Source organism: Rana temporaria, chromosome 2, assembly GCF_905171775.1.
Source record: "Rana temporaria chromosome 2, aRanTem1.1, whole genome shotgun sequence".
Classification (NCBI taxonomy): Eukaryota; Metazoa; Chordata; class Amphibia; order Anura; family Ranidae; genus Rana; species Rana temporaria.
The window spans coordinates 131025916-131039052 of NC_053490.1; the positions used below are offsets into that span (position 1 = coordinate 131025916).

The 13137-nt window shown below is 43.8% G+C and overlaps 1 protein-coding gene across 6 annotated transcripts in view; it reads left to right on the plus strand.

Moving 5' to 3' along the window:
• Positions 1 to 13137, plus strand: part of STAT2 (signal transducer and activator of transcription 2) — a 126487-nt gene that overhangs the window by 80454 nt on the left and 32896 nt on the right. For all 6 annotated transcript variants that reach the window (XM_040341048.1, XM_040341050.1, XM_040341051.1 and 3 more), the window contains 2 exons: positions 3146 to 3193; positions 6865 to 6948. In XM_040341048.1, coding sequence (XP_040196982.1) covers positions 3146 to 3193; positions 6865 to 6948 — 132 coding nt within the window. The remainder of the gene's footprint in view (positions 1 to 3145; positions 3194 to 6864; positions 6949 to 13137) is intronic.

Genomic DNA, 13137 nt, shown 5'->3' on the forward strand with positions numbered 1-13137 from the left:
ACCTGTTATTTGGGGCTTTCGAGGTTCTGACCCATAATTATCAGTCACCTAAAAATGACCAAATCAACTGAAACCAATGGATTTTGTGGCGCATATTTTTATTATTGTTCTTCAGGAAGATTGTCGGTCCAAAACCTACAAATCTGTGTATCTAATATAGCAATACAGATTTCCTCTAATAAGGAAATTTCTAATATGAACTCACTGATAAAACACCGTAGAATTGTCTTAACCCTTTCCCTACCGAGTCATTGTAAAATGACGTCGGGGGGAACCCTCCGGGTGGACGTCCTATGACGTCCTTGCCTTCCCGGGCGGCTAGGGGGCGCACGCGGCCCCGCCGCATTGCTCGGGACCCGGTGCTCGTGCCTGGCGGTGGCGATGTCCGCCGGGCACCCGGGATTGCCCGCAATCATGGCAGGACAATGGATCTGTGTGTGTAAACACACAGATCCATGTCCTGTCAGCGGTGAGGAGATCGATGTGTGTTCCCAGTACAGAGGAACACACATCGGTCTCCTCCCCTTGTGAGTCCCCTCCCCCCTACAGTTAGAACACACTTTAGGGAACATATTAACCCTTTCAGCTCCCCCTAGTGTTAACCCCTTCCCTGCCGGTCACATTTACACAGTAATCAGTGCAGTTTTATAGCACTTATCGCTGTATAAATGTGAATGGTCCCAAAAATGTGTCAAAAGTGTCCGATATGTCCGCCGCAATGTCACGGTCACAATAAAAATCGCCGCCATTACTAGTAAAAAAATAAAAATTCCATAATTCTATTCCCTATTTTGTAGATGCTCGAACTTTTGCGCAAACTGATCAAATACGTTTATTGCGATTTTTTTTTTTTTTTTTTACCAAAAATATGTAGAAGAATATGTATCGGCCTAAACTGAGGGGAAAAAAAATGATATTTATTAAATCAAAAAGTAAAAGATATTGGCCCAGATTCACAGAGAGCCGGCACATATTACTCCGCCGTAGCGCAAATAATATACGCTACGCCGACGCAGCGCAGAGAGGCAAGCATGGAATTCACAAAGCCATTGCTCCCAAAACTGTGCTGGGTTTTGAAGGCGTACGCCGGCGTAGGTGAAAGTGGGCGTGAGCCATGCAAATGAGGCGTGACCCCATGCAAATGATGGTCCGAGCGCCAGATAGATACGTATCACGAATTGCCCATGCGCTGGGACGTGGAAGCATCCCTCTGCGCATGCTCACAACCACGTCGGAACAACTGCCTAAGATACGCCGGATCACTGCGTATGCCATGAACGTAACCTACGCCCAGCCAGACACACGTCCAACGTAAAATACGCTGGCTTGGGTTCCCTGGTGGAAACCTTTGCATGTCTGCTGCTGGGTTACACCTTCTTTATGGGGCTTAACTTTACTCCGGACGTACAACTTACGCGCACCTCTCGTAGCCTGCGTCGGGCGCACGCAGGTTCGTGAATCGCCGTATTTCCCTCATTTGCATGTTTGAATGACTAATCAATGGGAGCGGCACCATGCTCCCAGCCTAAATGTGCGCCCACTCTACGCCGGCGTAAGCAAGATACGACGGCGGGTGTAGCCTGTTTTTAGGCGCCTCTCTGTTTGTGGGTCCGGCGCACAGATACGATGGCGCACATTTGCACTTACATCGGCGTATCTTGTTCTATGTTGGCGTAAGTGCTTTGTGGATCCGGGGGATTGTGTTTTTTTCGAAATTGTCGCTCTTCTTTTGTTTATAGCGCAAAAAATAAAAACCGCAGAGGTGATCAACTACAACCAAACAAAAGCTCTATTTGTGGGAAAAAAAGTGGCATCAATTTTGTTTGGGAGCCACGTCACACGACCGCGCAATTGTCATTCAAGGTGCGACAGCGCTAAAAATTGGTCTGGGCAGGAAGGGGGTGAAAATGCTCTGTATTGAAGTGGCCTGTCATGGCCTAAAATGTACATACATTTGTAATGCCTGCATGTACCTTCTGAAAAACCCGGGCTGCACACAGGGCCTTGACTTTTGGCCAAATGAATGCTAAGCCCCACTCCTTGTGTTAAGCTGTTATTCTACTGTCAAATCTCAGAACCTGAGCCTAGATTGCCTAGCTTTGGGGTCACTACAAACCTCTGCAGTTGTCAAGCTATGTATTGATGGTGCTGAATGTTGCTTACAAGTTGAGGGCTATAGACTTGAGCTGGCTCCCACATCAGCCAGCACACAGATAGTGTGTGCCTAATGGAGAGGTTAGAGCACAGGTGCTGGATACCTATAGCCAGATTCACATACATCGGCGTATGTTTAAGCTGGCGTAGCGCAGCTCATTTGAGCTACGCTGACGTAAAATAAAGAGGCAAGGCCAGTATTCACAAAGCACTCGCTCCCTAAGTTACGTCAGCGTAGCGCAAATGGCCCGGCGTAACCCCGCCTAATTCAAAATAGGCAGGTAGTGGGCGTGCTCCATGTAAAGTACCCGTGACCCCATGTAAATGAGGGCCGTTGGTACGGCGCATGCGCGCGCATTCTCAGAATCACGTCGCAAATACTCATTGCTTTCGACGTGAACGTCACCTACGACCAGCCCCATTCACGTACGCTTACACAAACGACGTAAAATACGACGGCTGTTCCGTCGTCCATACCTTGCATGGGCTGCGCCATCTTTTTGGTGGTTTATCTTTACACCGGCGTATGTCTTACGTAAACGGCGTATCTTACTGTGACGGACGTACGTACGTACGTACGTACGTACGTACGTACGTACGTACGTGAATCAGCGTATCTTGCTCATTTACATATTCGACACGTAAATCCACGTACACGCCCCTAGCGGCCAGCGTAAATATGCACATAAGATACGACGGCGTAGGAGACTTACGTCGGTCGTATCTTAGCAACTGTGAAGCGTATCTCAGTTTGAGAATACGCTTAAAGATACGACCGCGCTCATTCGGACTTACGACGGCGTATCTACTGATACGGCGTCGTAAGTCTCTATGAATCCGGCTACTAGTGTATATATACAGTGCCTGTTGAGACCTAGTTCTACTTTAGTAGTGTTGTTTACTATAAACACTTTTTAGGCTATACCAGGCTCCATTTTAGATTAAAAAAATAAAACATGACTGTTATTCAGTAATATTCATTTTCCCATAGATGCTGAAGGAACAAAAGGCTGGAGTTGGAGGAAAAGGTAGTAAAGGTGTAAGTAATGACCATATTAGCAACATTTCAATTACATTTTTCTTTTGCCCTAGAAATTATCTGAAGTTTATTGTCGCATTGTTTTGCACAGTTATTCTCCACTCCTTGGACTTTTCAGTACTTTATGGTGTTACAACCTGTTATTGAACTTCATTTCATGCATGTTTTGGACTGACCACAGATTCGGTTCTACATGTTTTGGACCTGACCACACATTCAGCCCTACATGTTTTGTTCCTAAAAACGGATTCAGCCCTACATGTTTTGTTCCTAAACACGGATTCAGACCTACATGTTTTGTTCCTAAACACGGATTCAGACCTACATGTTTTGTTCCTAAACACGGATTCAGCCCTACATGTTTTGTTCCTAAACACGGATTCAGCCCTACATGTTTTGTTCCTAAACACGGATTCAGCCCTACATGTTTTGTTCCTAAACACAAATTCAGACCTACATGTTTTTTTTCCTAAACACAAATTCAGACCTACATGTTTTTTTTCCTAAACACGGATTCAGACCTACATGTTTTGTTCCTAAACACGGATTCAGACCTACATGTTTTGTTCCTAAACACGGATTCAGACCTACAGTGAGGAAAATAAGTATTTGAACACCCTGCTATTTTGCAAGTTCTCCCACTTGGAAATCATGGAGGGGTCTGAAATTGTCATCGTAGGTGCATGTCCACTGTGAGAGACATAATCAAAAAAAAAAATTCCAGAAATCACAATTTATGATTTTTTAACTATTTATTTGTATGATACAGCTGCAAATAAGTATTTGAACACCTGTCTATCAGCTAGAATTCTGACCCTCAAAGACCTGTTAGTCTGCCTTTAAAATGTCCACCTCCACTCCATTTATTATCCTAAATTAGATGCACCTGTTTGAGGTCATTAGCTGCATAAAGACACCTGTCCACCCCATACAATCAGTAAGAATCCAACTACTAACATGGCCAAGACCAAAGAGCTGTCCAAAGACACTAGAGACAAAATTGTACACCTCCACAAGGCTGGAAAGGGCTACGGGGAAATTGCCAAGCAGCTTGGTGAAAAAAGGTCCACTGTTGGAGCAATCATTAGAAAATGGAAGAAGCTAAACATGACTGTCAATCTCCCTCGGACTGGGGCTCCATGCAAAATCTCACCTCGTGGGGTCTCAATGATCCTAAGAAAGGTGAGAAATCAGCCCAGGACTACACGGGAGGAGCTGGTCAATGACCTGAAAAGAGCTGGGACCACCGTTTCCAAGGTTACTGTTGGTAATACACTAAGACGTCATGGTTTGAAATCATGCATGGCACGGAAGGTTCCCCTGCTTAAACCAGCACATGTCAAGGCCCGTCTTAAGTTTGCCAATGACCATTTGGATGATCCAGAGGAGTCATGGGAGAAAGTCATGTGGTCAGATGAGACCAAAATAGAACTTTTTGGTCATAATTCCACTAACCGTGTTTGGAGGAAGAAGAATGATGAGTACCATCCCAAGAACACCATCCCTACTGTGAAGCATGGGGGTGGTAGCATCATGCTTTGGGGGTGTTTTTCTGCACATGGGACAGGGCGACTGCACTGTATTAAGGAGAGGATGACCGGGGCCATGTATTGCGAGATTTTGAGCAACAACCTCCTTCCCTCAGTTAGAGCTTTGAAGATGGGTCGAGGCTGGGTCTTCTAACATGACAATGACCCGAAGCACACAGCCAGGATAACCAAGGAGTGGCTCTGTAAGAAGCATATCAAGGTTCTGGCGTGGCCTAGCCAGTCTCCAGACCTAAACCCAATAGAGAATCTTTGGAGGGAGCTCAAACTCCGTGTTTCTCAGCTACAGCCCAGAAACCTGACTGATCTAGAGAAGATCTGTGTGGAGGAGTGGGCCAAAATCCCTCCTCCAGTGTGTGCAAACCTGGTGAAAAACTACAAGAAACGTTTGACCTCTGTAATTGCAAACAAAGGCTACTGAACCAAATATTAACATTGATTTTCTCAGGTGTTCAAATACTTATTTGCAGCTGTATCATACAAATAAATAGTTAAAAAAAATCATACATTGTGATTTCTGGATTATTTTTTTTTGATTATGTCTCTCACAGTGGACATGCACCTACGATAACAATTTCAGACCCCTCCATGATTTCCAAGTGGGAGAACTTGCAAAATAGCAGGGTGTTCAAATACTTATTTTCCTCACTGTACATGTTTTGTTCCTAAACACGGATTCAGACCTACATGTTTTGTTCCTAAACACGGATTCAGCCCTACATGTTTTGTTTTTAAACACGGATTCAGACCTACATGTTTTGTTCCTAAACACGGATTCAGACCTACATGTTTTGTTCCTAAACACAGATTCAGACCTACATGTTTTGTTCCTAAACACGGATTCAGCCCTACATGTTTTGTTCCTAAACACGGATTCAGACCTACATGTTTTGTTTCTAAACACAGATTCAGACCTACATGTTTTGTTCCTTAACACGGATTCAGACCTACATGTTTTGTTCCGAAACACGGATTCAGACCTACATGTTTTGGACCGAAACACGGATTCAGACCTACATGTTTTGGACCTGGCCACAGATTTAGCCCTATTGGCAATCTATACACTACATTTTGACCCTGTCCCTGGGCTTCCTGATTCCATTTCTACCAGAGATAATGCAGCTCCTGGGAGCAACCTTTATTTAAGGCACATATACCATGATCCTATTCTGTTTGCTTGATTTCTATGCGCGCAAACCTATTTGCTCCAATGGAAAGACCCTACCCATTTCAGATAAAAAAAGAAACTCTGCATTAAAGGGATTGTAAAGGTTTGTGTTTTTTCACCTTAATGCATCCTATGCATTAAGGTGAAAAAACACCTCGCTGTCATGGGCCCCCCAGGCCCCCCCCATGTTTTACTTACCTGAGCTTACTTCACCTGCTGTGCACATCCCCGGCGTCCTCTTTTACACTGAGTCTGGCCGTTGATTTGATAGATTGATATCAGCGCAGCTATTGGCTCCTGCTGCTGTCAATCACATCCAAAGACGCGGCCGCCGGGGGGCGGGACCAAGTAATAAACTTGACATCTATGGACGCCAACTGTAAGACACAGGAGCGTCCCTGCAAGCTAACCCCCTCGGGAAAGAGCTTACCAGAGGGGGTTAGCTTTAGCTGGGAGGAGCTGAGACAGCCGCCATGGGACCCCAGAACAGCAGGATCGGGGCCATTCTGTGCAAAATGAACTGCACAGTGGAGGCAGGTATAACATGTTTGTTATTTAAAAAAAAAAAACTATACAACCCCTTTAAGTTAATTAAGGAGGCCCTGTCCAAGATTTGGGCCCATGGCTGGAGCATACAGATATTATGGCAGCTTCAGCCTACACAATGTACCCTAATGTGCATTTCTAGATAAAAAAAAAAAGATCCTGTTTTTAAGTTTGACCGAAAGGTATGTGGGAGACAAAGCAAACATGTCAAAAAGGTTCTCTCTTGTGATATAATTTCCTGGTATATTCATTTGTTGCCGGCACCTTTATATAAGGAAACATATTGGTTTGTTTTAGATTTACTTCTGTTTTACAGGTAGATATTTGGCTCTTCCCCTATCTGGTTTCACTTGGTGATATTGTGTTTCTTTGCTATTTTGTTTTGTAATTTTTTTTGTTTTATTTTTTAGGGACCACTGAGCGTAATTGAGGAGTTGCACAACATTACATTTACAACAAAGTTCGAATACGAAGGGATCGAATTGACTTTAGAGGTGACTGTTGGCTTTTTCTGTGTAATTTACATGTCCATGTTTTGGCTCATTGTGGGATAATCTTGACTGACGTTGAACATAAGGAGATATTTGATAAGCATTTGAGCAGGGGATGGCCTCATCTTATAAACATCTTGTGCATATTGGAAACAGTGGCGGCTGGTGAATTTTTAGGATAGAGGGTGCCAGACTTCTCATGAGCCCCACCCCTTAGAGAATCCATCCATTCCGTCCCCTCTATTCCACTTGCTTCCACCCATAGTGTCAGGTGTATACAGCTCAGCATCACAGGACAGAGTATACAGCCCCAGAATCACGGGACAGAGTATATAGCTCAGCCTCAAAGATCAGTGTATATAGCCGGTATTACAGATAGGTGTATATATAGCCCAGCATTAAAGATAGGTGTATATAGCCCAGCATTACAGATGGGTGTATATGGCCCAGCATTACAGATGGGTGTATATGGCCCAGCATTACAGATGGGTGTATATGGCCCAGCATTACAGATGGGTGTATATGGCCCAGAATTACAGATGGGTGTATATGGCCCAGAATTACAGATGGGTGTATATGGCCCAGAATTACAGATGGGTGTATATGGCCCAGCATTACAGATGGGTGTATATGGCCCAGCATTACAGATGGGTGTATATGGCCCAGCATTACAGATGGGTGTATATGGCCCAGCATTACAGATAGGTGCTCCACAGACACCCAACCCTCCCCCCCATGGGGCTCACCAGCACCGACAGGGCTCTCTCCACTGACAGCCCCCCCCCCCCACACAGCACGGGACTTGCATCGCAGTACTGACAGAACACGGAACCCCCCCCACACACACACACACAGGAGGTCCGGCACGTGGTTTGCTCCACTGACACAACTACCCCACCCCCCCCCCCACCCTGCGGGAGTTCTGGTACTTACCAGGCTGTGGAAAGGATCATCCTGTGTCTCCACTCACCCCTACAGTGCGGAAAGCAGCGACGGCTGAGGTGTCTGCTCTTAATGCTTCCTCCACTTTCCAAAGCTCCACTAGGCATCCAATAGGATTGCCTGGCATTTGGCCAATCGGGAAACAGGTTTTACTGCCTGACTTCTAATTGCCGGCAGTGTCATCTTAAGAGCATTATAGGCCCCCGGGCAATACAGTGCACTGGGGCCCTGTCTACACAATTACGCACGAGAATTACTGACAAAAATCATAACATTTACTGGCAGAACCACATTTTTACTGCCACTGCAAAAAAAGTACCTAAAATTACAGTTTTCAGTGCCCAACAATGCAAATGTCAGTATTTAAACTATAAACATATAGCTAGTGCTATTAGAAATGTGTTTAAGTTAAACAAAAGTAAAAAAAAAAAAATGTCTTCATTGACATAAGGGTCAGGTTACTATAACCCAGCCAGCACAGAGTTTCCTCTTACATCAGAGTCTGCAGGATTCCCCCTTACAGTGAAAGGGAACTCTTATGTAAAGGGGAACGCTGCAGATCATGATCTAAGGGGGAACTCTGATGTGGAGGGGGCTCTGGTGACCAGAGACCACCTTATATCAGAGTCCACTGCTTTCTCTTTCCCACTTACATCAGGGTCCGCAGACTGAGTTCCCCCTTGCATTGTAAGGGGGAATCCTGCAGACTCTGATGTGGGGGGTACTCTGGTGACCAGAGACCACCTTCCTTAGATTAAATACACTAAGGTAAGGGGGGTCACTAATATAGGAGGGGGAACCTTTATATCAGTGCCCCCTTACATTTTTGCATTCACTCCCCCCTTACATCAGCAACCCCCCGCACTCGTGGAGGACCGGATCTTCTCTGTGATTTCCACAAACTGGGCATGGGCAGTTCTTTTTTTTTTTTTTTTTTTTTTTTTTTTTTTTTTTTTTTTTTTTTTCTTTTTTACCACCTCAGCTTTTGTCCAATCTTAGAGACTAGCTCATGATTTGATGCTTCTTACGTCTCAGATAGTGGGTTGCATCATATGTGGTAGGCATTTCTATGTTCCTTAGGTTTTTTTTTTTTTTTTTTTTTTTTTTTTTTTTTTTTAGATCATTTAGGCCAACTCGCAAAATGAAGAATAGGAAAAATAGCTTATTACATTAACATGCTATTATGGCACTAAATTATTTACACCCCCCCCCCACCCCTTGGCTCCCAGGAATCTCAGACTTATCCCTCAGGATACTAGAGCACCCTCTAGCATTTATAGATCATTAATAGTATATGAATTCCTCAAGGAAGAGACCATAAAAGAGGAGGCTATTGTTTTCATGCTATTACCTATGGCCTGTTACTTAACCTTACTCTCTCTGCGTAACTCCAAGTTTTTTTATAGTCTCTCCATTTTTCCCATTTCTCCCTATGTTCTCCGATCATCTCTAGATGGCTGACCTTTAACTCTTCCAGTCTGTACGTTTCCTCCACTTCGTCTATCCAGTTCCAGACGTGTGGACTTTCCGTCTCCTGCCACATTTTGGGTATAAGTTTCTTAGCAGCGTTTAGAAGATGAGGAAGTAAGGACTGCTTGTATTTTTTTTTTCCCTCTGGGCTACAATGAAAGAGCACGACCCAAGGGTCTCTCTTTAAGTCTTCTCCCGTAATAACCTTGATTTGGCTCAAGATTATGTCCCAGTAGGCTTGAATTTTTGGGCATAACCACCAAAGGTGGGCCATCGTGCCTCTTTCTGAACAGCCCCGCCAACACTCTGCGGTCTGATCCGCTTTATATTTGTTTGCTTTATCCGGGGTGATATACCACCCTGAGAAAACCTTGTAATTCATTTCAGCAGTTCGTATATCGATTGCGGATGCATGGGTAAGGTGCATAATCCTCTTAAAACTATTTGTCCCTCTTGTGATTCCTAACTCTCTTTCCCATTTACCTATAAAGGGTGTTTCACTCCGTGAACCTATCTTTACCAATAACTCATATAATTTAGTGATAGTGCCCTTTGAATTCTTAGTTTTGCAAATCTTCTCAAGTGGGGTTAGCTCCGCATCCGTCCGTAATGGGCGGGGGAGGTGCCGCACAAAGTGGTGCAACTGTGAATAATGCCACCTATCTAGATTCCAAAATTCCGTTTTGGCTCTCAAATCTTCATAGGTCATTATTTCTCCGTCTTTAATGATATCCCCTAAGTGAACAGTGTCTACTTTAATCCAGTTCCCTCCAATTTTAATTTCGCCTGGTGCAAAGTAAGAATTTTCTTTTAAGTTCATTAATGGGGAATTAAATTTCCCCTCTAATTGTGTCAGGGTCCTGTCCCACATTCTTAAAGTGTCCCGTGTTAAATCTTGTGTTTTGTGATCTAGTGCTCTGTGTTGTGCAGGGATCCAAATAATATTATTCAAATATTTACTTGTTGAAGCTTTCTCAATTTGGACCCACCTTTTGTCCCTCCTATCCCGTGCCCATTCTATGGCCCGTGATAAGACCGCTGCCTTATAATAGCTTTTAATATCCGGAACTGCCAGCCCGCCGAGAGGCTTTCCCTGTTTTAAGATGGAAAGGGATATTCTGTGCTTCTTATTTTTCCAAACATAGTTTAGTAACAAGGCATTGAGAATTCTCAAATATTGCTGAGGGAGGGCTATGGGAACTAGTAAAAATTTATAAAGAATTTTTGGGACAACAACCATCTTCAGCATATTAATACGCCCTATCCATGATATGGGTTTATTTACCGTTCTTTTTAATTCGCTCTTGATCTCGTTTAATAAGGGAACGTAGTTTAATTTATACATCTTCTGGGCTGTGTTGGCCAATTTAATACCTAGGTACTTAAGTTCCTTGGTCCAGGGAAACGCACAGATCTCCTTGACACGTCCCACCTCCTTTTTGTTTAAGTTGATATTCAGAATCTCCGATTTAGTTACATTCACTTTGAAGTTTGAAAAGGCACCGTATTGTTGCAACACTTCAGAGAGCTTAAGAATAGAATTAACCGGATTGGTCAGGTAGAACAAAATATCATCGGCAAAGGCCGATAGTTTATGTTCCTCTCCTTCTACTCTAACTCCATTGATGTCGGGGTCATTACGAATTGTAGACAGCAGAGGCTCTAACGAAAGAATGAAAAGAAGAGGGGACAGGGGACATCCCTGCCTTGTCCCGTTTTTCATCTCAAAGGAATCAGAAAGTGTTCCATTGATTTTTATTTTTGCAGTGGGATGGTGATAGAGTGTTTTAATCCAACGGGACATCCTGTTTCCTAATCCCATAACCTTTAGAGTCTCCATCATGAGCCCCCAGTCTACCCTGTCAAAAGCTTTTTCAGCATCGACTGACAGAAATAGACCTGGGGGCACATTCTGCCTTATGGACTGCTGCAAAAGGATTGCCCTGAGGCTGTTATCTTTCCCCTCTCTGTTGGGCACAAAGCCTACCTGGTCGGGGTGAACCAAGACGTGCATAGCCCCTTTCAGTCGCCCCGCGAGAATCTTAGCAAAAAGCTTGGTATCTATATTTAGGAGAGAGATAGGTCTGTATGCCGAACAGAGAGAACTATCTTTCCCTTCCTTCAAAATTAATGCGATCACTGCCGCAGTGGCTTCCCTGCTGATTTCGAATTCAGACCCGAGTCCATTGAAGTATTTACACATCCACGGTATCAAGATGTTGCTATATCTCTTATAATACAGGGAAGAAAACCCATCCGGTCCCGGACTTTTTCCGCCAGCAGTGGTGTTTAGAGCTACTTTTATTTCATCTTCGGTTATGGGGCGGTCCATATTTAAGCTATCCATCTCCTCTAATCTGGGAAGTCCTGCCCTGTCTAGGAAGTCTCGGATCTTCCCCTCTTTTTCCCCTGCCTGGTACCTTTGGTTTTTTAATGTATAAAGTTCCTCATAATAACCTTTGAAGGAATCCGCAATTTCTCTGGTTGCATAAACCATTTTCCCGTCTTTCCTTTTGATTTTTTCGATGTAGTTTCTAGCTTTCTTTTTTTGAGCCATTTTGGCTAAGAGCTTGCTTGGTTTGTTGCCCCATAGGTATCTCTCTTTGGAGATACAGTTAAGTTTATTTCTCGCTTCCTGTTCCATAATCTCCTTGAGAGCATCTCTTTTAATAATTAAATTTAGATATGTTTCTTTTAATCCCTGCTCTTTATGTTCACGTTCCAAAATCCCTATATCTTTAATCAGGGTGTTTGCTTTACTTTTCATCTCTTTTTTTTTTTTGGCGCCCTCCGCAATTAGAATTCCTCTAATATACGCTTTGTGTGTCTCCCAGAGGGTTGCGCTGTTTATCCCTTCTGTATCGTTGATATGAAAAAATTGTTTCAATTCCGCCTCTACCCTACTTGCCCCTCCTTCATCTCGTATCAGACTATCATCTAGGCGCCACACCGGCCCCTGTCTCTTTTGTGTAGAAAGTTTGACTTTCATAGAAATTGGTGCATGATCTGACACCGTCATAATTCCTATGTCCGTCTCTGTTATAGAGTCCAGCAACCTATGGTCCGCCAAGATGAAGTCGATTCTGGAGTATGTTCCATGGGGGGTAGAGTAAAACGTGAAATCATGCGCTTTTGGATGAAAGATCCGCCATACATCAACTAGTTGGTGGTCATGAATCTTCTGTTTTATTCTTTGTAGAAGCCCGTTTCTTGTCTCCCTCCCACGGAACGTACTGTCTTCTTTCGGATCCAAAACAAAATTAAAATCGCCCATCAGGATAGTGTATCCCTTTGCGAAATCATTCAATTTTCCCAGAATTTTCCCAAGGTATTGGGTTTGGTGGACATTTGGGGCATATATATTTGCTAAGGTATACACAATATTGTCAATCCTTACCCTTAGGAATAAAAATCTCCCTTCTGGGTCTGTCATCCTTGCCTCTAAAATGAATCCAAACCCCCTTGTGAACCCGATTGCGACGCCCCTAGCACGTTTCGAGATAGAATCACCATAGAACCAGGTGGGGTATGCTGGGGAAAAAAGCTTGATATTCGCGTCTATGGTTAAATGGGATTCCTGAACAAATACTACATCCGCTCTTAGTTGTTCGATCTCTGCAAGGACCTTAAGTCTTTTAACGGCGGAATTTAATCCCTTAACATTGTAGGATAAAAATTTTACTTCTGTCATTATTTTATACCTAGATCATTTCGTGCTAAACTGTCCCTTGAGATTCCTTGGGAGCCAAAAATCCCTATTCCCTTCTCCCTTACCCCCCC